The following is a 25,544-nucleotide window of genomic DNA, read 5'->3' as shown; positions in this document are numbered from 1 at the left end:
GAAGTGTCGCCACCCCACCGGTGCCGTTTCTTCACTTTCCACGGTGGTTGTGGCCCGTGGCCCATGGGCACCTCTGCCATGCGTAGCGCCAACTTGGGGTGCCGCACCTCCACCCCCCCATGTGTGGATTGGACTCAGAGAGCCGACCGGTGTGGGCAGCACCAGTTTCCGCCACCACAGGACATGGTGTGTCTAGGTGTGGTATGCTGTCGAACACCATGCAGCGACGCAAACGAAGCGGCCGTCGTCGGGGAGACGGGGAGCACGTGGCACAGACGCACTATGGTAGGGCGTGGCCGGTGGGCTGGACGGCATGGCAACATCGTAGCAAGGCATGGCCGGGGCGGCTAGGACGCCGTGACGTGCTGTAGGAGATGGGATGGCAGTGCGCTTCCGTGACCACAGCTTGGCTTGGCGGGTTACGGTGTGGGCTGCCCATCTAAGGAACTCATGTTTGTCGTCGTAGCTGTTGGCACAGGTTCCCCGGCGGCATCGTGGAGGGGAGGGGACAATGGGGGCGATCTGCTGCTTCGGAAAAGGACACGGCAGACGCAGCCGTCGCCGGTGCACCGTGTAACAACCCAAAAATCCATACACTAAAAATACTAACTACAAATTTTTTTTCTTGGAACTCCCATGTAGTGATGAGTGTCATGTATAGAAAGCCAACCTGAGGGCTGCATTAGGCATAACCCCAACCCAAGTCATCACATAAGCATAGCATGACATTTGCTGATTATGTTATTTAATTTCTAACAAATAAAGGGTTGCATACATTGTTAACTCAAATTGTGAGTTGGATCTTCATTTGTTTTATGTAATGCCTAACAACTCCTTTAAAAGTAATAAACCATTAATCAAATCAAAGAATAAGGATTTGTTACACTTACTGTTATACAAAATGGCTAAATAAATTCCTAATATATATATAAGAATGTTGCGGGTCACATATCTAAAACTCTAATGAATTTGGTGCACCAATTTTTGAATTCAAAAACCAAAACCAGATTTGAATTCAAACAAATGGAAGAGAACTGAAAATAGAAAAAAAGAAAAGAAGAAGTGGGCCTCACAGCCAGCCGCTCGGCCCAAGCTAGCCAGCCCAGCCAGCACCATCGCGGACGCCCCTTTCCCCCCCAGCGCACGCGGCCCAGCTTGCGGCCCAGCAACGCCCGCGCCTCCCCGCCTTCGCTCGCTGTCGCTACCACTGGGCCTCGCATGTCAGCCGAGCGCTGCTCACCTGCACGCCCCTTTCTCTTCGCCACAGTCGCTGCCAACGGACCCCAACCGTCAGCCTTCCACTGTTCATCTTCCTCGCGCTCACGCTCAACTGCCAGCCGACCGGAGGCCGACAGTGATGGCAGAGCCGGTCAGGGGTCATGCCTGGGGCATGGTCCTGTCTCCCCCTTGGTGCATCGCCCACGCGACCTCCACGCCAACCACCCCACGCCGCAATGCTGTTCAATGCCCACGGTGCATCACCAACCGTCCGCCCGTCCGCTGAAGATGGAGCTCAGAGCTTCGGCTATAAAGCCATGCCTAGAGCCCTAGGGTTCTCCCAACACCCCGCCGCCACCGTGGTGGCTGACCACAGCACACCTGAGCCAAGAGAGAAGAGTGGGGGAGAAAGGGGGGAAACGCTGACGCCGCTGCGAAGGGGAAAAGCTCGCCGAGACCGTCGGAGCCGAGAGCGACGCCGTCGTCTACATCACCGATGCGGTTCGGCATGGCACTGCATGGCTACCGGAGCTACATGGCCTCGAATCAACACCGCATCACCATCCATTCTTCCATGCCACCCACGATGAGCCCCCCTTCCGGTCTCTCTCTTCCGCCGAACCTCACCGTCGGCCATGGCGCTCCACCCCGAGAGCGCATAGGCCAGTGCCTTGTCTCTGGTCCATAGGAACACATGCACCCACGCGCACACCCAAGACCACACCGTGACTACCCCACCGGAGCCTCATAGCGCACTCGTGTGCCTCGCCGTCATCTTCATGGTCGCCGTGGCCACCGGGGAGCCCCTAACGGCCACCTTGACGCCGAAGCCCCGCCTTGAGCCCTGGACAACTTTGTCGTGCACCCACGAATCCGCTGAGGCCCCTGTCTGCCTAGTCGAGCCACCGGAGAGCCTACAACTACGACCTCGCCACCGGCAAACACTGCCGGGCCGCCGTTCGCCGTGGCCAGCGCCTCAGTGAGCCCTGGTCGCCACCTAGACTCCACCATCGCAGTCGCCATAGCTTGGGGTAGCCTCTCCCCTCCCTAATTGGGCACCAGCACTGCCATGAAGGCTCATAGCCAGCTCGCCGCCGGCAGGAGCACCACCGTGGGAGAAAAACAGGGGAACACCCCCCTCGCTGGCCACCCATGCGTGAGCTCGGTGCACGTGAGCCGAGCCAAGGAGAAGAGACGGTGGACTTGGTCCACCATGCGCCCTGCCGTAAGTCCATGGACCATGAGCGCTGGTCCACCGTGAGCCACACGGTGTGAGCCACGCTATGGACGAAGCCCAATAAGAGCCCACGCTCATGACGTGGCAGCGTCACAGCGTGCCACGTGTTCGGCCCGGCCCGGCCCAGACCGGCCCAACCCGAAGCCCGTTTGAGACCCGGTCGTGTTGACCGTTGACTGGTCAACGTTGACCGTTGACCTAGCCCCACATGTCAGTGACACGGACACTTTGGACCCACACGACAGGCGCTGACGTCATGCTGACGTCACACGGGACCCACATGTTAGCAGCCCCCGTAGCCAGGGTGACGTCACGTTGACATCAGCTGCTGACGTCAGCAGCCCAGGCCCCACATGTCAGTGACCCTGACCGTTGACCGTTGACCATTAACTCAATGTTGACCGATGTTGACTTTGACCGAACCCACCTGTCAGTGACCCAATAGCCTTTGGCCCCACCTGTTGGTGTGGACGACGTTGATGATGTCACGCTGACGTCATGCTGACGTCAGCTGGGCCCCACCTGTCATCTCGGAACCATGATGCTGACGTCAACAAGCCACGTGGACCAACCACAGTATGACACGTGTCAACCCAGGATTAATTTAGCCTTTTTCCATTTTCAGAAATAGATTTAAACTTTGGAAATTCATAACTAATTCATATGACCTCAGAAAAATACGAAACTAGGACCAAAATTCATCTAAAATCAAGCCCTACGCAATGAACTCATGTTTGAGTGCATTTGTCTCTTTTGAATTTTCATTGCTCCTTTGTGCTATTCTATAGACGTCGCTAACGCGACTATAATGCGATCGTTTGCAGACTCAAAGGAGAAACAGACATACGAGGATCGTGAGTACTATGAGAAGTACGGAGACGACTACACTCAAGGTGCCACATCCCACCCAATCTCGTAACACCTATTACGTATGGCTAATGTAGAACTGCTATTGCTTTACTTTACTGTTATAATCATACTATGATAGGACTTGCATGGTAGTATGCTTTCTTGATGGCCTTTACCTTGATGCAACCTTACCCCTGCATACCCTGCTATTAGGTTAAGACACACGCTTACTGCTATATTTTATTTGCTTACACTTCTACTACGCTTATACTACATTAATGCGTGGTGTATTCTGGACTACGGGGAGAGTGCTACGTGTGTGACTTGGGTGTGTGGAGGGTGAGGGTTGTGTCGACCAAGTTGGAGTATACGACGAGCCTGGGGCAAGTCTTGCCGTGGGTTGCTACCTGGGCACTCCTGGAATGGATACCTGTGGTGGGTAAATGGTATATGAGGTGGTCCTGGTGTGAACCTGTGATGGGAGGAGCCCGGGATGGAGGTGCTGTGGTGGCACGATAAATGGAAACCCTAATGAAGACATTCTGGCTTGGTCACCCCTAAGGACTTACTAGTACTCAGATTCATCGGGAAGCCTTACGTACCACTCGTCCTATATGGTGCGGGATGGCCGGACTACTTGGTAGGATATTGCCACTACTGCTAGGTTGATAGCGGACAGTGTGAGGGAGGTACGGGGCGCGAAGGATCCCCACACCCTTCCGAGACTTCATGGAGACCTTGTGGACCCGGCTCATGACTCACAGTTTCAGCCACCCCAGACTCGATTTGGGGTGTACCAGGGCTGAATGGTAGAGTGGCATTATCCTAGGCTAGCAAGCGGCCAGAATCAGCCCAGTTGACGACGGTCAGCGAGGAAGGCGGATCTTGTGGTTATGTAAAACCTCTGCAGAGTGTATGGTTGATCGATCGATACATGTGCCGACTTGTCGGCTATGGACCTTTCCTGGGTTTCGCTTAAACTAGGTAGAGAGATGAGTCCTTCTTTTCTTCCCCCTGGAAACGAGTGTTCGGTCGTAGCCAGGGGCTACGGGCCTTGAGACAGTGCCGAGAGGGAGTTGGCCTGTCGACTGAGCGATGGTATGGTTATGGTATGGTGATGGTGTGGAGATGGTGGTATACCGATCCCAGGATCAAAACCTGGCTCTGGAAGGGGAATGGGTGGAATAGGTGTGAGAATAGTGTTAAAACTTGACTATACTGTTATATACTTGATATGCTAAAATACATAGGAAACCCTAGCCTTATAGGTTCTTTTTGACTATATCCAACTTGCATCCAATTTCCACAAAGCAATGCTCATAGGGTTGGGAGTGGCCAGTACAAATCATACTGATAAATTTTGGCACACAGGTTCTGCTGAGAAGTTTAGCTCCGAGGAGTTTGACGGACGAGGGGTTCGTGCCTACGCTCGAGTTTGGCGATCTTATCTTCAAGTTGTTCTGAATGAATGCTACTTTTGATTCCGCCAATGCGGCGATGTAATAATTTATGTAATTCTGCACTATTTGTACTCTGATATTATCGTTGTATGGATTTGATATTCGACTGAAATTTGGGTAATATGATCTACAACGGTCTTATTATACGTCGACGCTGTGGATTTCCCTTCGTGGAAATCGGCAACGACATGATGGTTCGTGTGGACGCCACACGTGCACGCTGTTCACGCCCCGGGGGATCGGCGGATCGCCAGGTACGCAGCGGCGGCGCGCTGGCACAAGACTGCATACGAACAATACCTTTGCAGGTATGACAGATGGCCCCTTGCCTAAGATGATCTGACAGCGCTCGAATCTGCTTTGGACGGATGAGATGAGAAAAAATGATACCTCGTGACTTTAGAGAAGCTCAGTCCATGAATGAGCCCTGATCAGATATTCCGAGTTTCCGATCCATCCCCCACATTCATTCCACACAACAAAAGGTCCATTTAGAGATCTGACGAGGGAACGGACGGGTGCTCCCAGTGCGGCGTCGCAGATCAACATCCCAATCCCCAAGAGAGCAATGGATCGCCGGGACCAGCAGGGCGAGGCTCTGACAGAGAATAAGACAGGCCCGCTGGCGCCGCTGCCGGACGACGTGCTAGCCGACGTGCTCCGCCGCCTCCCGCCGCGGGGCCTCGCCGCGTCCAGGTGCGTGTGCAAGTCTTGGCTCGCAGTCGTCGACACACGCCGCCTGCTGCGGGCGGATCTCCTCCCCATCTCGGTAGGTGGGTTCTTCATGAACTTCCACAACTACTACATCTCAGAGTTCTTCGCACCCCTCTCGGACGGTGCCTCCATCTCCGGTAAGCACAATTACCTGCCTGAGGCCGGATGCCTTTCCTGGGGCTACGTAGACGACCACTGCAATGGTCTTGTGCTGCTCCACGACTACACCGACAACGGCGGCAAGATTTGCTACGTGCTTAATCCGGCCACCCGATGGCTGGCTCCCGTGCCCCCGTGCCCACTCCCTCCCATGGAGATCAAACGCACCTTCCAAGTCGAGTACCTCGCGTACGATCCGACCGAGTCAACAGACTATGAGGTGGTCTCAGTTACCCGTTTTGGTTGGGTGAACAGGCCTGGAGGTTGTCTCTACGACACTTCTAGAGATGCAGTATACCCTGAGATAGAACAATCTGAGTGGCCACCGTCGGTATGCATCTTACATGTGTTCTCATCGAGAACTGGACAATGGGAGGAAAGGTCTTTTGCTCGACAAGGTGATTCCATGGGGACCGTGTCTGGCATGAGACACTGGCCAGGCGAACAACGCAATGCTGCGTACTGGCGAGGAGTGTTGTATGTGCATTGTCAAACTGATTATGTTATGAGGTACATACTAATTCTTTAAGTATCATCATTTTATTTGGTTTTATTTTTTATATGGTTCTTTTCTCATCCTTTGGTTTTTATCTCTTTTTTACAACGATTTCATATTACAGAATATCTTTGTCAAGTAATAAGTATCACGTGATTAAACCACCACCTGGTATTGAAGTCGAACACTATCCACAATTTTATCTAGGGAAGTCAACTAAGGGAATTTATTGTGCATCAATCAAGGGAAGATGCAGACTTCAAGTTTGGATCCTTGATGAATCAGGTTGTCAGATGGAGTGGGTACTGATCCATGATAGGGACCTTTCTAAGTGGTTGTTGAAGCATAAGCTTGAGTATCCAAGACCATGTGCAAATTATGGTTCAAAAATCCAAGGACCTTGGGCCTTGCAGGATATTAATTACTATTATGATGATCACAATAGAGATCATAATATGGAAGCACTAGCAGAAGAGAAAATTGAATGGTCCGTACAAGCTTATGAAGATGAGAAATTTACATGGAGTTCTGATGATGAATGTGGATGCTATGGTGGGCACATGGATATTCTTGGGTTTCATCCATGCAAAGAGATTATCTTCTTGAGTGAATCAATAACACGAGGATTGGCCTATCACTTGAATAGCTCCAAAGTTGAAGTCTTAGGCAATATATATCCAGCAGGATATGAGAATGAATTAGGAAATGAACAACTCTTAAATTCATCTTTTCCGTACACACCTTGCTTGGTTACACAAACTGCAGACAGACGGGAGGAGTTGAAAAGCTAAGGAATTCTCCATATGTGGTATTGCATCTTGCAAAGAGTTCAGGTTATATTCCTTATATTCAAAATTTGGTATACACAAATATGGGTTGGTTTGGGACAATAAGGTTGTATTAATCTTTGGATTTACCTTTCCTTTTATTTGTTACAATGACGATTATAAATTATTATTAGCAGTAGCTTTGTTTTATCAGTTACAGTCATCTTTTTCCTATTGAATATTTGAATACTTCCCCTCTGTGATTCTTTGAAAATAACATGAGGCATGTCGTTGAAATATTCTCATGTGGTGGGCATATATATTATATATTGATTTGAGGGGTTAGGGCAGTGGAGAGGTAGAGGGAGAGGGAGAGGGAGGGGGCCTAGGGCAGCAGGGGGCTGCAAGGCATCGTCCAGGGAGAGGGGAGGTGCATGGAGGCTTAGGTCATGGAGAATAGGAGGATGAATCCTCTATTTTCTTGATTGAATTTATAGATTATATCTCCCCTATATTCATAGTCCACTAGGACATGTCTACCAAGCTATCTAAAGGTGGAATCATTATAGACTAGAGCATCAGGCGCCCTGCCTTGACTTATCTCTAATTTCAATAGTCCATCAGAGAATTGTTTCATGCATTGATATGAAATAAAGCATATATAATGCTTCATTTTCTAAAAACCATAAATGCATAAATATTATTGTAAAGATTGACAACAAAATCTCATCTGATATTGTTTGTTTCTTACATAATCTCCAAGGGTAACTATTACATGGTCTTAGACAAGAAAAAAACTTAACCTTGGTACCATATAATATTGTGCACACAATTGTTAAACAAAATCACAAGACCCTACATTTTCAGGCTTGTTCAGATCTTCAGATCTATTTTGAGGTCTCCAATCTTCATTCTTGGCTCCATTAATTCCTAATCCAATGACTCCTTTTAGTCCTTTGTGGCCTCAAAGCTAGCATTTTGAGGTTAGCACAAAACTAAAGGAAGGTAAAACATGTGAAGAAACCCTAGGTAATGTCAGTAGTGACGCTAATGTCAGCCAAACTTCGTTACCATCTTTTTAGTGGTTCGTACAGACGAAGGTTCCTGAAGAATAGAATAGATTAATATACTCTGTACTTGAAAGGTGCAAGTTTAATGACAAATATAAATTTGAGAAAATTGAGCACAGATGATTCTGTAGGATTGTTCATAAGTATTAAGTGAAATTCCCACTAAAAATAGGGAATATTCTTAAGTAACCGAGTTGAATCAATATGTAGAACTAAATGTGCATGAGACATATCTCGGTTTCATTGTAAATATAATACTGTTGATCATAGGTATAAGGCTGGACGAAAAACTCGAAGCTCGTTAGCTCGCTCGGCTCATGGCTGGCTTGGCTCGGCTCGGCTCAGCTCGTTACGATAACGAGCTGAGCCGAGCCAAGATTTTAGCTAGTTAGGTATAACGAGCCAACTCGAGCCACGCTTTGAGCATATGCATATGCTGCTTGCTGCTGCATGTATCATGGATGAATATGTGTTGTATGACTCATTGGAATGTAAGGTAGTCTTCATTTTATATTTTTTGTCACTATCTCACGAGTCAAACAAGCTAGCTCTAGCTTTTGGCTGAGCCAGCCTTTTAGCTCGTTAGTTATAACGAGCCAGCTCGAGCCATCTCGTTATCCTACCGAGCCAGACCGAACCGAGCCGAGCCAGGTCGATATCCAGGCCTACTAACACCACTTACTTGTAAGTAGTAAAGATACACAATTTGTGTAGGTATTGAAAGAAATTGAACCAAGACAATATTATGGGATAGATAGAAGAAGAAGCATCCTGTGAAAACCCCAATGGCATTTACATGAATGAGAGATAGAAGTTAAAAACTTCCGTAATAAGGCTAAGTTTGTCGTACAACTGTATTCCATTCTTTGATTCTCTATCTTCCATAGTGTATGAAATGCAGTAAAAAAAGAGACATGTTTTGTGAGGAGATGTATACATGGCATAGTGTCTCTTTGTCACGTCTAAACTTTTATTAGATAGCTTGCGCAGTGTACCTGTCACTTAAGTGCATGAGTGAAGGAAAAAAACAATCAATTAAGAACCTATCAATCCTATACCATGACACTGAATCCACCAAACAAAAATTGCCTAACTAGATGTCTTGAAGTAGGTGTCATCAGTCATGTATTTTGACCTAAGTGTAAATGAGATGAAAAATATGTTTCCTATTCTAAATCAACTACATATGTTGTCGACAACGTCTATCGCGACAGTAAAAGCCAGTAGTTAGGGGATGGATCTATTTGGTCTAGATACAAATCTCGAACAAGTAACAACGCTGCACAAGTGCGTACACAAGAATGAGAGTACAGACATCATTCGGGCATACAAAAGAGAAACAATATGCAGCTCTGTTCGTCAAATTTCACTTAGTACACATACCTGCAGTGGTATAATGAAATGTGCCTCTAAGTTATCCGGTGCAATTATGGAATACACTCTGAATCATAAAAATACAACATCCATAGTTACTGAAAGGTCAAAGAATCTTCAGTAGTTAGGTATTGGATAGTGGGGTTAGGCATTGATATAAACTGCAGCTATTTGAACAAAACATGTTTCTATAGCTACCCATGGTTATCAAAATAAAATTTCAGTAGGGACGCAGATTTCAGCTATTTCTTTCACAATGTTGGCCATGAAAAAGTCCCTAACAGGTACTACCATTTTGTCCACGGTGCCACCTCATATTATGTTTTCAGCTATATATGAAACATAAGGGCCCCTTTGGTTGGGAAAAAAATTTATGCAGCACCGCCGCACAGAGATCCTGCTGCTACACGGTTTAGATGGACGACGCGTGTTGCTGGCCTACCAGCGAGATGGCTGCAGCTTCTTGGCCTGCGTGGTGTGGAACGACGGGTGGGGCCAGGGATCACGTGTTGTGCAACGACGCCGTGTCGTGCTTGTCTGTGCTACGGTGTCCCAGAAAATTTTTGTCGGCTTTCCAACCTGCGTATATGCTTTTTCAAAAAAAAAGTTAAAAGCTAACTAAAGGAGTTGGCTCCCATCCAAAGCCATAACCAAAAGCAGCTTTTGCTTAGTACAAATTTCACAGCACCCTCACTCCTGCTTTCACCTGCTTTTGGCTTCCAACTATTCACGAAAACTACCCAACTGTCACTGGTTATGTTGCGTACCTTTTTGTTTTTTCCCCACTTTCCCGTCCGTAGACTACTCACGAGAGACAGACTGCATGGCGACGCGAGCTCCTTCCCGACGGTGGCGTGGACCTCTGCCCCATACCCTGCAGCGGCGCAGTTCCATCCCGGCGGTGCAAGGACCTGTTCCTTCCCAGCAGCGCAGGACCTGCTTCTTCCCGGCGGCGCAGGCTCTGTCCCATCCTGCGACGTGGGCCCTGCCCCATCCCAGCGGTAGCGCGGCCCCTGACCGGCGGTGCATGCACCTTGCCCCATGCTCGGTGGCCAGCGTTTCGATCCAGGTGTGAGGACGGTGAGCCCAGGTCCCTCGGCGCACAGTCCCTGCTCCATCCTTTCCGGCTGGCAAGCCTAGGTCGCTGGCGACCCCAGGCCGGCGGCTCCTCCCCGGGCACAGCCCTAGGTGGCTCCTCCCCATGCACACACTGGAAGAGGGAAGAGGGAAGAGGGAAGAGGGAAGAGGATGACGAGCGGGTCCACTCGTCAGTGAGAGAGGGAGAGAGTTGAGAGCTGTGGGCTGTGGATGACATGTGGGGTGCTCAACAGTTTTTTAGAAGCCACAGCTATTGAACTAAATGGCCCTCCGACTTTCTCACAGCCCACACCACAAACAGCTTCTCCATAGCCCACACCTACTTCAAGACATCTAGGTGAAGGATTGCCGCTACTACTCTGAGGATTGCATCCTTGAGAAGTGAAAAAAAAAAGATGAATTAGTTCTTGGCTCAGCAGTCTATTTGCTATTTCATTTCAAATCTTCTTCTAATATATGATGTACCTGTTCCTCTTGATCAATGCCAACAATATCCATAGCATTTCTAGTTTCTATGTACTCTCTTGCATCATCCACATTGGCCACTTCATAGCAGTTTGTTTGGTTCAAGTAATGGAATGATCTTGGGTCTCCCACCTTAAACCTTTTTACATCCTGAAATCAGTTGGCCATTATGAAGAAGTTGGTCTTCGGTTGTAACCACACAGTGACACAAAAACCAGAAATTGTACTTAGGCTCTGGCGCTATGCTTGGGAGTTACCTCAGGGGGTGCAGAACAAAGCATGTAAAAGCAATGGTAGTTCCTCTCAGGATCAGAGACCTGACATACTCGTGATCGTTCAAGGAGGTATGTGCGAACAGCAGCCCCTGATATCTTCCCATACTTGTCGAACTGGATTTCAACAAACTTACCGAATCGACTGAATTGGCAGACATGTTTAAGCATATGGTAAAAGAAGAACCAAACAATATTTTGTTAAAGTGCAATTGCAGTTATTACTGATCCAAGAGTCCACTTGAGTTATTGTTCTTCACTGTCTTTGGGTTACCAAATGCTTCAAGTACTGGGTTAGACTATATGAGCATAGTACAAAAATAAAGAAGTTAGTGCGGACGCTCTGATAAAAAAGGAGAGAGAGAAAAAAAAAGGAGGAAATGGCAAGCTTTTCCTACCTCTAGAACCTGCTGCTCAACCGTCCGTCCCTCGGTACCGGACCTTCTTCCTCCCATGAATGCGAGATACCTCATGAGCATCTTGGCCGTCTCCGTCTTGCCGGCACCACTCTCGCCACTCACCAGGATTGCCTGACTCCCCTGATCATTGATCAACGCCCTGAAATTTTTGCATTATTGACACAAGGAAGAACGCCGATCAGCTAGCCTTCAGCCGATGAACCGTATCGTATCTACAGAGATTATGGACCAGAACACGCAGACCTGTAGCAGGCGTCTGCGATCGCGAAGAGATGCGGGCTGAGCTCCCCAAAGCTGGCGTCCTTGTACTGCTCCATCATGTGCACGTCGTACAGGAGAGGCAGCCGCTGGAAAGGGTTCACCGCGATCAAGATGTTCCCGGTGTACGTCTGTCAGGTCGACACGCGTACGGTTTGTTAGCTGTAGCGGAATGGAAGCCTTGAGCAGTTCGGGACAAGGACAAAACCAAGTGTACATACTACTGCCTCCGTCCCTAAAACAATACAACTATGGTTTACGTGTCACGAAAAGTGATTCATATTTGACTAAGTTTCTAGTAAATAGTATTCACCTTTATGGCTCTAAATCAATTTATTATGAAAATATATTTCAAAATTAATTTAACGGTATTAATTTGATACTATAAATATTTATAATTTTTTATCTATAATTGATCAAATTTGATATACTAAAACACGACATTGTTCTAGAATTGTATTCTTTTGGGGATGGAGGTAGTACCTCCATTCCTAAAACAAGTGTCGCCATGTAATCGTGTTGGTGAAACTCTTTTAAATTTAACTAGATTTATAGAAAATATTAACAATATTTGTATCTTTAAATAAATTTATTATGAAAATAAATTCAACATCTATCTAATGATACTAATTATGTATTATAATTTTATAAATATTATTTTTTTACATATATTTAGTTAAAATTAAAAATATTTAACTTCTCGAAAGACGAAAACGATGTCTATATTGGGACGGAGGAAGCACGAAGCTAAGGATCCCCATCCCGATGGCAAAATTAAATTACTCACATATATCTCGTTAAGGCCGTATCAGCAGGAGAGGTTGTGCAGGATGCCCGGCTCGTGGAGGTACGCCAGCTTGGTCATGTCATCCACTCCTGACGGCGGCGGAATTTTTTTTATTTTTAACACATTTTTTAATTTTTTAAAACTGATACTGCTTTTTTTTTCAAAACTAACACTTTTGGACGCGCCTGTTTGCACGGCGTGGCTAATTCACTCTACCGCGTCATGCATGGAGGCGCGGCAGGGGGCAGTCAATGGCTGCGGCGACCGTTGACGTGGCAGGTCTCACGCGCCACCCGTCACTGCGCGGCGGGGCTACCGCGCCACGCATCACGGCGCGACAGCCCCTTGTACCCGGCCTCGCTTCCCTTTCTCTCTCTCTCTCTCTCACTCACTCACTCGGCCACCACCATGCCACGCCCCGCCCAGCGCGCCCCGCCGCGCCCACCCGGCGAGCCCACGGCCACAATACCCGTCGCGCCCCACCCGGCGCTCCCGCCCGCCGCAACCCCCGCCGTGTGCCAGTCCTCCATGACTCCATCTCCCCCTGTCTCGTTGCCTCCCTTACTGCCACCGCCGCCCCTCCATCTCCCCACTGTCGCACGCCGCCCGTCCCCATCGTCGTCCCCCAGAAGGGGGATTGCCGTCGACCGGTCGGCCATTGTCGCCGCCCTCCAAAAGTAGGCCGCTGTCGGCCGGCCATTGCCGACGGCAGCCATTTCCTTTCCATTGGTGGATTGTGGTGACCCATAATCTTTGTCGAGGTAATGCTCTTCTGCATCTCTGTTAATTTTTTTGGTAGGGTTAGGATTCAAATTTAGTTTGACTGGATAGAGATTTATACAATTAGTTAGCAAAGATATTTAGTGAAGTTAGTAAATATAAGTTATGTATAGTTTTGCAGTTAGCTAGATATGTATAGTTAGTAAAGTTACTTAGTATAGTAAGTATAGGTATTAATATTAGTGTGTTTAGTGTAGTTAGTTAGAATTGTTGGTATAGGTATTAATATTAGATTAGTTAGTATAGTTAGTTAGTATAGGTGTAGTCAGTTAATTAGTACGCACGATGATTTCGATGACCTGATGAAGTTTCTGAAACGCTTTTGTAGATGGATTATTGTGTTAGAGTTTTCTACGGAGGAAGTGTTAGGAGAGAAGATGGTATGTTTGAGGATATGAAAGAAGAATTGGAATGGTTTGATGAACCTCCTAGCTTCAACGGCCTTTTTGTCCGTTTGAATGCAAAGTTTGGTGGTGATTTCACACTTAAGAGGAGGTTTGATACTGGGAAGACTAGGGCACACTATGTTCTGATGCCCTTGTGCGACCTTGCTCACTGGTCCCATTACAATAGGGTGCTCCAAGGTTCCAATGTGCCCAAGGCTGAGGTGGTGGTGGAGAATGGGTTTAGGATGTAGGGTGTCTTGGATGGGTCGTCCATTGACGGTGTTGGAGGCAATGAGCAAGAATTGGGGGTTGAAGGGGAAGCAACTCAGGGTAACATGGATTTGGACGGTCAGTTGACACAGGAGTAGTTTCATTCAAGTCAAGTAGGTTGTATAAGCAATGACTTCGATGTGAACGAGTTCGAATTGGAAGAGGATGAGCAGGAGGAGGAGGACAGTATCGGTGATGTAGTTAGCAGTGATTCGAACGATTCAGATGATGACCAGGGAGGTAGACATGCTATGCCAGCACCTGTTCATAGTATGCCATTACTAGTACCAACTGAGGTTTTGCTCGCTATCCAGGCTCCGGGTAGACTAGTCACATATTTGCCAGCAGATGATACCCCCTATGATTCATGGGGCAGAATTAGCGAAGCGCAGCAGTATGTTCCACCACCACCTTACACAACGACTGAGCTTGAGCAACTAAGGTCGATAAATGTACCTTTCAGGGGAGTTCCAAACTATAGGGATGTCAGCATGACGGATATGACAGTTTGTGACACCGATCTCCAGATGTGTAGGAAATCATTGTATGACCATGAGAAAGAAATCCTTAGGAATGGGATGATATTCAATACAATGTCAGAGATGAAGCTCTTCCTTTAGGACTATGCTGTGTATCACCATAGGCCGTACAACGTCACTCATTTGGACCAGGAGTTGAGGTACCACGTGATATGCAAAAACGATTGTATGTGGAGGTTAAATGCATGAAAGAGACAGAGTAATGGCAAGTGGAGGATAAGTAAAGTGGTCGAACCCCACACTTGCCTAACAAATAGAGGGAAGGAAAATCATCAGTAGTTCACTGCACGTTACCTTGCTCGTCGTATATTGGGGCTCGTTGATGACAATAACGACATTTCGGTGTCTTCTTTACAACAGTCCATATCTGGATTCGTTAAGTATGATGTGAAGTACAGAAAGGCTTGGCGTGCTAAGTAAATTGCCTTGGCGATTTGTTGGGGTAGTTGGGAGAAAGCGTACAACAGGGTGCCCCGCATCTTATGTGCAATGCATTACTACAACCCTGGCTTGAAATAGTTTGTGGACACCGGAGGGATATATTTTCAGGACCCATTGAGGCATGTCCTCTATCGTGTGTTCCGGTTGTTCGCGCAAATGGAACATGCATTCTAGTTTTGTCGGCCAATCGTACTTGTTGATGGCACTTTCCTGATAGGAAAGTACAGGGGCACCTTGATGATGGTTGCTGCTGTTGATCCTGAGGACCAGATAGTACCCATGGCTTTTGCTTTGGCAGAGGGAGAGAACAATGAATCATGGTCATGGTTCATGCTGCTTCTACGTGTACAAGTGCTTGTCCCATCTCACACTATATGTTTGATCTCGGACCGTCACCCAGGGCTTCTTAATGCTATAGCTGAGCATATAGATGGGTTCCCACCTCTAGTGCACAGATGGTGCATGAGACACTTTGCCGCTAATTTCTGGCAGCGTCAGAGGAAGGAGGTATGTGATAAGGTAAAGGCTCTATGTTGTGTACGTACAGAGCACCAGTTCAAGGAGACAAAGAGAGAACTAGACAAGATGCTAAATGAAGTGGGAAAGGATTGGTTAGAGGCATAGATGGAATAGAAGGCTCAGTGGGCATTAGCATATGACGAGGGGGGTTTTAGGTATGGCATCATGACCACTAACTCCTCGGAGTCTTTCAACCGTGTATTTACTAGAGTTTGATCGTTGCCTGTGTCTAGAATTATTGAGTTCTCCTTTCATAAGTGCAACGAATATTTTGTCAAGAGGTGGGAACTTGCGCAGAGGAATATAGCTGAGCAGGGGCATTTTAGAAAGGCCGGAGCAGAACATTTGAAGGAGGCCGAGGAATTGGCCAAGCAGCACACCGCCGAGCCATATGGACCCCACCATCATATCTTTAGTGTATGGGGCAAGGGTGGCACAAGCTTGGGCGGCGAACGTTATGATGGACGAAACTACTGAGTTGATCTTGAAAAAGTAGAGTGTAGTTGCAACGTCCCTCAGATCATGCATGCCCCTTGCTCTCATATGATCATGGCCTGCAGGGTTCACGGGTATAACTATGAGGATCTACCATATATGTCACCCTTGTATCTCTATTCGAACACCGTTAGTATTTGGGAGAGGAGCTTCGAGCCATACCTTGACCCGACATAGTGGCCACCTTATCATGGTTATGACTATGTGCCGCATCCGGATCTAATGAAGGTAGGCAAGGGTAGGAGGAAGAAGAAGCGACTCATGGGGGACATGGACACTATGAGAGGGTACGGCGAAGACATGTACGGAGGGGGAGACTTCAACGAGACCCATGGTAGGAATCTTTGCTCCGTTTGCAAAGAACCTGGTCACAAGGCTAGCAGGCATAGAAGACAAGGGCAATAGGTGCATATAGCATACATTTTATTATATTAATGTTAATTGTTTGCTATGCTATTTAAAACTACTATGTTAGTACATTGGAACCTTGGAGCTATGTTTATTATGATATATGTTTATTCTCTAATTTTGCATAATAGTTTATTCCTTTTACATTTACTTTGTTTTTATGCACTAATGTTCCATCATATTATAGTACTCTTAATGTTTGTTCTAATATATCCATTTGAAATTTGAACCAGGATGGGGGATCATCATCCGTAGTACCCTATTCTTGAGGTGCACTATGACAAGGACCACTGAGCCAAGCGCCTGTCGGAGCTTCAGGAGGACTTGGTACCTCTTAGACTATGCACGCACCAGCCGTACCATTGGGACGAGTGATACCGGCTATACATACAGCATGCCGGCTTCCTTGAGATCGTCCGGGTCTTCAACACTGGGATACCAATCCTCGACCCTACACTTCTCACTGTTGTTGTCGATAGGTATGATTTGATACACATTTGCGATAGTACAAAGCATTAATTTGTCTCATTGTTTGAATTAAAAAACTTCTTGTATTGAATTAAAAACCAACAGGTGGAGGCCAGAGACCCATACCTTCCACCTTTCGTGCAGTGAGATGACTATCACAATGCAGGACATGAAGATGATTCTGTGTCTACGGTTGGGGGGTCTTCCAGTGACTGGGATCCTTGATAACGATCACTGGATGGACTTGGTGGAGCAGTTCTATGGCAGAAGACCACCCGAGGATGAGGATGCTAAGAGAGTAAAGTAAGAATTTCTACGTTCCAAACATTTACCATTTTGACACCAGCACATATTCTGCAAATTATTTTGCTATTTACATAGATGGTGTAGTACATAACTTTTATGATGCGTAATGTCTTTGTCTAGTTTAATGTTTGTTTTTGTTCCCTCAGCTCTCATGTAACATCAGGTGTCAGCTCTAATTTAATGTTTGCAAAATATTTCAGGAAAACATCTGGTGTCAGTTCGAGCTAGATAACAGAAAACTTGGGGGCGCCGCTGTACCCAAATGCTCTAGAGCAGATCGAGAGGTATGCTAGGGTGTAGCTGTGGCACTTCTTAGGCGCCTTCCTATTCCCCGATGCATCGGGTAACACCATTAGCTGGGCCTTCCTCAACATACTGAGCCAGCCATGGGAGAATATAGGAGCATACGGCTGGGGCAGCGTGGTCCTAGCATGGATCTATCGTCAGCTCTGCGTTGCCTGCCGATGCAGTACAGGAGGTGCCAACCTAGGAGGTTATTCCCACCTACTACAGGTTTGGTGTTGGGAGCGATGGCCAGTCGGGAGGCCCGTTGTTCATGGTTTACCTATAAGTGCATCAATTTTTTATTTTCTTCAAACTTGATGCCACACTTGTGACTGACTATCCTATTCAATGCAGGCATGGAATCACGTGGATGTAGGACCAACTGCTCTATACGTCTGGCAAGAAGCAGAGGTAGTTAGAGGGAACCCGAAGCAGTGGTACAGACAGTACTCGGACACGCTAGACGTCCTGACACAGCACCAGGTAATGACCACTTTGATACTGCTAGTCGGTGTTGTTGCTTTTTTATTATTCCAAAAACCTAACTGTAGTTACCTAACTTTTAGATGAATTGGTGTCCTTGGTCCAGATTCGAGCTAGAGGGGTACCTGAGTCCTCGCACTGAGGAAGAGTCGGATGAGTGGCTTTTTAACGGGCCACTAATTTTCTTCCACGTGGTCAAGATGCACTACCCTATAAGGGTGTATAGGTAGTTCAGAAGATTGTAGCCATGCCCACCGCCGCTGTACACAACCAACAGAAAGTTGCACGGGTGCGACAACTAAAACATAATAATTTAGCAGTCATGTGCATACATACAACCACTAACTTATGTTAAACTTGTAGGTACGATTGAAGGAACAGGTACAAGGAGAAGAATTGGGCCGTGACGCACGCCCCATTCATCCATGAATGGGACAGTCGGCAAAGGGTCCTGATCGCCGAGATACCACCACACGACCAACGCAACTTCGATCACTACCTCCAATGGTTGCATAGGAGTACCCGCACACATATGCAGGCCCCCTACACTAACAAGCCAATTGATGAGGATGAAGATGAGGATGACATCACTGATACGTACAATGAGGTGATAAGGATGGAGACACAGCTTCAGAGAGCCCCGCTACAGAGATACGTGGTAAGAAATTTGAATTTCAATACAACTTCACATCGGCATTCCTATGAATTGTAGTGATACGAACTTAGCTCGCTTGTGTATGCAGGCATCACAGTTGACAAGTCTATCCAACGAAGTAGCCGTGCGACTTCATGAGACCAGAGGGGAGCCGCACGTCATTCTACACATCTTCGTCGATGTATGTTCTATTCTCAAAGCCATGACAGTGGTTAAATGGTTCACATGACTCATTCATCCGTGTTTCCTTTTTTTTGCAGAAAGTGAGGAGCTGCAAGAAGCTGGCACAGAAGCTTAGCTGCGTGGATACTCCATGGGAGATTCCCTATGACCCGGACATGTCTAGTTCCTTAGGCTCGAGCACTATGCCAACACGAGCAGGTTTTTCTGACACGACGGCTAGTGGGACCTCTTATGTTCGTACTCCCAGCAATCCAGGCAAGGGTCCTATGGAGCATGAAGTTTAGGAGGACAAGGATGAGGAGGATGAGGAGGAGGAGGAGGAGGAGGACTACGATGAGATTGGGATGTCTCAGCTTGGTGATGCACCATTTCCTACACAGTTTGACGAACAGGTATTTGAAACAGCCCTTCGCCATATATGTCACAATTACTTAAACATTGTAAGTAATGATGCCTATATTGTAATTGTAGGGTCCTAGTTACACTCAGCAGTACCACCGGGTGTACCGCCAGCGAGACCGTACCGACATTGGGTTCACCCCTAACGTGCTGCCTTCACGTCCGAAGAGGCAGCGACGTCCGCGGTACCCATATACTCCTGGGTCGTAGGAGTTCTTTAGGATGACATGATGCACTTGTACTCGGACACCCATATACTGATGGAACATGTAGTATGCCGAGTAATGTCGAACTTATGTATTGATGAACTTGTGTCGTAGTTATGACTTGTTGAACTTATGTCGAACAGTTGTATTGTCGAACTTGCGATGAACTTAGGACGTGTACAAGTTAGTATTGCTGAACTTGTGTATTGATTGTCTCGTGCACTTAACCTTTCTGTTGACCTATTCGTTAAACCGACACGACGACATAACAGAAGTGCCTTGTTCCTTTTGCTGCCGCTTTGACCACTGCACCATGGCTGGGGACATGTCAGCCTTGCCGTGCCATGGACGGTGGCGCAGCAAACCCATGCTGGGCGCTGGCCAGACTCCCTTCTAAACGCATCAGCAGCAGCAAGATTTTGATGCATATAATTTAGGGGGTTTCAAAAGATCACAATGGTGAGAACAACTTTTTATTTATCTTTTTATAAAAAACAATAGAGCATAGACATGACACAAGGTCATTAGTGATTGGTACGGTCTTCTAGATAATGTTTGGACAAGATGGGCACCAAACTAAGACTCAAAATTAATACCCGAATGTGTGACAATGACAAAAGCAAAAGCATTATTTACCGAGAACGTAACAAATACATGCAAATTGCAGCATTGTAATACCATTTTTTGTGGTGAAAGTTTTATGAGATAACACAATGTTCGTTACAAAAATTAAACAGTGTTTGTTACATGGGTACAATACATAAATAGTTCAAATGAAACACAATGCAGCACCGAGAAAGTTCTACTACAATACAAATACCAAATCTAAAACATTGAACTAGCACACCTGTACCAATCCTCAGTCAGAGACATACTGAGTAAGCAACTCGTCATTCGAGTACCAGTCCTCTACCACAACCTCGTTGTTGTCGCTAGGCTCACCTGCATTGCCCTGATCTACCTGTCGCTTGTAGTAAGCTGCCTCCGCTTCACCTGCAGCCTCTGCGGCCTGAGTCAAGAATGCGTCCTCCTCCGTCTGGCTCATGTGGCTAGGCTCACCTGCATTGCCTTGATCTGTCTGTCGCCTATAGTAAGCGGCCTCCGCTTCATCTGCGGTCTCTGCGGCCTGAGTGAAGAACACGTCGTCATCCTCCTCTGCCTATAAGCCTGCCTCTGTTAGAGCGATGAACTCGCTCAGTCTGCCAGTGTCATCCTCAGCCTCCTTCACTTGCAAGTCTGCCTCAACAAGAGCGATGAGATCGCTCAACCTAGCAGTGTCATCCTCATCCTCATCCCCCTCATCAGACAACACAATCGGAGATTGAACGGTGCGACCAGCTCACGTTCTATGCTCATGTAACTTCTTTTCCTCAAATCTTGCATGGGCCACCTCTGCGGCATGGTCCTCGCTACATCCAATCCCTTTATATATGAAATGCAATAAGTTAGCAACGCGATTATATTAAATTTAAAAGCAGGCAATGAAAATAACAAGGCTTTCAATGACTCACTGGCACACAATTCAACAACATGGTTGTTCAAGACCTACATCTATACTCTTTCCTCCTCCCTTGCCTCCTTCCTTGCCCTCTCCTCCTCTAACGCCCTCCGTCTCTCCAATCTCCATTTGTCAAGCCCAACATCTATCGGATTATAAATACCGCGCTGTGTAGCAAACTCACGCATCTTGTTTTTGTGATGTTTAACAAATAGGTTGATGTAGTCAGGTCCATATCCCCTCTTCCGTGCAATTACTTGTCACCCCTTCAGTTCATCCAAGAACTTAGCTTGACCATCATAACATTCCCACCTGTATTTCCTAGTGCTCTGTTCAAACAAAAAATTATATCATATATGTCTTAGCAAAAGAAACAAAATACGATTTCATGTTTACCACAAAAATAACCAACCTCATCATAGTCAACCATATGGCCGCAATAATGGCCTATTCCAAGCTCCAAAGGGACTAGACCGTAGTTGGATTTAATACCACATTCGCACTTGACTGGAGATGCTTTGTAAATTAACCTTTCTTTCATTTTTTCATTTGCCTTTGGTGGCTCCGGCCATTGATTCTTAGGACCGTAGAGCCACTCATTGAAACGATACTTCGCAAATCCATAACGCTACAAGAGAATACATTAGTACACGCACACATATAGAGATAAACATTTAAACAGATACACTTTCCACTTACTTCGTGTTTGTTCGGACATACAAACTCCAACGTATTCTTAGGGTTTATCATAGCTCGATCTCCGCATTCGCACAGAGGAGGTTCCTTGAGTCGTCTAACTGCGGCTAGGTGCTTCTCCTTAGCCGTCATTGGCGGGGGGTTGGGGGTGGAACCCACCGCTGGAAGTGCTCACGTGGATGTCTCCCTCTACACCAATCGTCGAAAAGGAGGTACCTAGGGTCAAACTTGTCTGCACCGTCGATCCACTGAAAGAAAAAGCACCCCTCATAGGCCTACACAACAAGATTTCAATAAAATATTAGTAGCCTACTTACACAAATAAAGAAAAAAAAGATAGTGGAAACAAATACTTACATTAAAACGACTGCATGTGTAGAAGCAACGCGCCGCTGTGTCTGGATGTCTCGATTGAAACACGTCGGCCGGGAAACCACGGTCATAGTTAGGGACAGGGAGGTCAGGAGGGACGGGGGCATCTTTGCTAGACGCGTCGGGGTATAATTCTCGAGGACGACCCCGTTTTCGCCAAAACTCCTCCCGATACATTTCTTGCATCTAACAAAATGGTTGTAATTTAACAAACAAAAATCAAAACATCACAAATTAATGTCAATGAGAACCATTTGCATTACAACAAATAAAATATAACCTACACTTTGGTGCAAACTCTATCTTAGATGCAAACATGAAAACTATATAAAAACTATACTTTGGTCAGTAAAAAATAAAATTTGGTACATCAACAGTGTGTCCATATATTTATTCACATATAAAAAGTTGAGATGCAAACTCAAACAAGCAAAATTCATATAAAAATTGACCTTAGAATACATGGTAATCATAATTCTAACTAACCAATTAACCTTAACATTGGCAATCATAATCCTAATCCTTCAATCCAACGTTCTAACGAACTCATATTTTCCTCCATACTCTAACTACTCATTCAAATCCTTCGATCCACCGTGGAGGCCGAGGAGGAGCTTCATTACCTTGACAAGGCCGAGAAGGAGCTTCGGGGAAATTCGGCGGCCGGCCGTGGGGGAGCCGGGAGGCAATGACGCGGCGGTGCGGGCTGGGAGGCGTGGCGGCGGGGCCTGGGCGGCATGGAGGCGGCCACTGTGCGGCGCGGAGTGAAACAGAGAGGGAGGAAAGGGACTGGGCCGCGGGCCTCTATTTGGCTCTGTCGTGCCCTGACGGGTGGCGCGTCACAGCCACGCCCTGATCGGTGGCGCGGCAAGGCCTGCCACGTCAGCGACCAGCGGGGCGGGACGTTGCCACATACGCACCCTTGCCACACCGCCATGCATTGCGCGGCAGAGTTGTTTCGTCATGCCGTACAAACAGGCGCGTCCAAAAGTGTTAGTTTTGAAAAAAAAACAGTGTCAGTTTTAAAAATAGTTTAAAATGTGTTAAAAATATAATAAAATCTCCGTACACACCCTGCTGGATTACACAAACTGCAGACGATGGAGAATAGTTGAAGTTGTAAAGGAAATCTCCCGTACATGTTGTAACGCACGCAGCTTGCAACAGAGTTCAGTTTCCGTTCTTTATTTTTAGATTTTATAAATATAGGTCGCTTTGGGACAATAGGTTGTAGTGCAACAGAGTCCAGTTTCTGTTGTTTATTTTTAACGTTCAAATATGGATCGCATTGGGACAATAGGCAATCTTTGGGCCTTCCTTTACTTTTCTTTTCTTTTTTTTGTTGTTGCAATGATGGTTACATTATCTCTTTTTTTAAAACAAAAGATGATTAAATTATCAGTAGCTAGTTTGTCATACGGGCCACAGTAATCTGTATGTTTCCAGTTTGATTATTGAATAAAGCTGCTGGCCGGTAGCTTTCAAATTTCAATTCAATACCCAATGCAGTTTTTTTTTTAAAACGATAGCTGACATGCCGGACAAATATCCACAACGCCCCCATTGAACTATATGCACGCCTCATTCCTCTTTCATCACTATATGGTGTTACTACTGGTACTAGTAATATATTTTTTTCATTGATTCCTGATTGTTGCTTCCTTGCTTTTTCGTTGATTCTTGATTGTTTTTTTAGGGCAAAGTCAAGAGCTTTATTCAGGATTACAGTCTTTAGATGCCACCTCCCTCAACCAATCTGGAGAGTGATCTCTGTCCAGTTACATAGAGGAAACAAAGGCGAGAGCATACACGCACAGCAGTGAGCGACATTATTTGCCTCTCTCTTTGCAAGAGATATTTGAAAACAAACAAAGGACCTGCTTAGCTCTTGAACTTGCAACTGGAGAGTTGCGGCCCATTTTTGCTTCCAGTAGACACGCCAACATAGCACAATCCGCCTCCAGGATGATTTTTTCAGCGTTCGCCGATGCTGCCATCAACAAGCCATCCTGCGCCGCCAATGCTTCAATCGTCAAGACATCCGGCACATGTTCATACCATCGCGCCTCCACCACCACTAGCTAGGTTACCAATCTCATCTCTTAGAACTGCTCCCCCTCCTCCCATGCAGGACGAGCTGTCAAAAGAGCCATCAATATTGACCTTCAACCATCCTACCTCTGGTGGACGCCATGGTTATGAGGGTAATGCTCGATTATTGGGCTCCATTCACCTCACCGTGCCCGATAACTAGGGATGAAAACGGTACGGATGTTTTCCGATCGTATTAATAACCGAATCCATTTAAAGGGGTTGAGATCTGTCCGTATCTGAGTCCGGATATCCAACATCCGATACCGTATCCGTATCCGAATACTCAAATCATATATTTATGATGTCGATATCCAATCGTATCATATCCGACATAGTTGACACTATCCGTATTCGGATCCGAATCCGGACAGAAATATGAAAACAAATGTAATATCGGTGATATCCGTCCGTATCCGATCCGTTTTCATCCCTACCGATAACATTTATCGACAGTAAGTTTTCGGTGTGTGCTAACATTCCGACTATGCCCATGGGCGATTTAGCTTTTATCAAAGTGAATGGCACGCGGACATTTCTTCCGCTCCCCTGAGTGTCTGCCTCCCCGTGCCACCATCGATAAATCAAAGGCCGGTGCTGTTGCTCTTATTGGCCGCCTCAGCGGCTACCGCGGCGTCTTGCAGCTGCTGGAGGTAGGCGGCCATGTCGGCCGCCGCACCGGTGGAGACATTGTTGTTAGATTGATCTCCCAACCAATAAGCCCAACGACCTATTGGGCCTTGGTCACGCGCCCTGATCGGGAGCGCCCAACCCTATATGGTTGGTGGGCCCCCGTCGCACTGCGCTATATATAGAGGTGGGGGCCGGCGGCTCGAGGTACGAGGTTCACCGTGAGCCACAAACCCCACCGACAAACCCTAGACCGATCTAAGAGGGCGTGCAGCCAGCGACGGGAAGCTCCGCTGACTTCGCCGTCGTCACTACTACGCCGTCCGTCTGCACTGCATCGATGTCCGTGCAACCTCTACTCCACCCGTCGTTGCCCGTGTGTTGCCTCCATCACCGAAGCTGAGATGGCCAGCTCAACCGCGACTCCCTCCGAGGGCTCAGGTTCAACACCAGCACCCTTACCCTATCTCCCTCTCGGTGTAGTGTTCTAGGTTTAGATATGCATGTGCTATTACGGATCCAAGGGTTTCCCTCCTAGATCTACTGCTAGAGATCCTAATTGATTTAACAAGGGCATCAGAGCTAGTTTGTCTAGTCGTAGATCTGGATCAGGGAAGAAGAGAAATTCGAACCCTAACCCTAGATAGGGTTCGGGAAAAGAAAAGGAAAGTTACCCGAGAAGAAAACAAATCAGGGAAAGCCGGCGTCGCTCGCTCGGTGATTGACTGAGAAAGAAAAAGAACCGACTTCAAATCGGAAAAGAGTCCAAAATTGAAACCCTAACCCTAGCT

General features: G+C 46.9%; 1 protein-coding gene and 1 pseudogene across 1 annotated transcript; both read left to right on the top strand.

Moving 5' to 3' along the window:
* The first annotated feature begins 5,234 nt into the window (after nt 1-5,234).
* LOC136473478 (uncharacterized) lies at nt 5,235-7,107 on the top strand. Its single transcript, XM_066471121.1, has 2 exons — nt 5,235-6,147; nt 6,258-7,107. Exons 1-2 carry the CDS (start codon nt 5,333-5,335, stop codon nt 6,922-6,924), a joined length of 1,482 nt encoding a protein of 493 aa, XP_066327218.1. The 5' UTR covers nt 5,235-5,332; the 3' UTR covers nt 6,925-7,107.
* Nucleotides 7,108-17,097: 9,990 nt separating this feature from the next.
* Nucleotides 17,098-19,470, top strand: LOC136452292 (serine/threonine-protein phosphatase 7 long form homolog; annotated as a pseudogene).
* Nucleotides 19,471-25,544: the final 6,074 nt, after the last annotated feature.

This window comes from Miscanthus floridulus, chromosome 1 (genome assembly GCF_019320115.1).
Source record: "Miscanthus floridulus cultivar M001 chromosome 1, ASM1932011v1, whole genome shotgun sequence".
In the NCBI taxonomy this organism is placed as follows: Eukaryota; Viridiplantae; Streptophyta; class Magnoliopsida; order Poales; family Poaceae; genus Miscanthus; species Miscanthus floridulus.
This window is presented reverse-complemented; position numbering and strand designations above follow the sequence as displayed.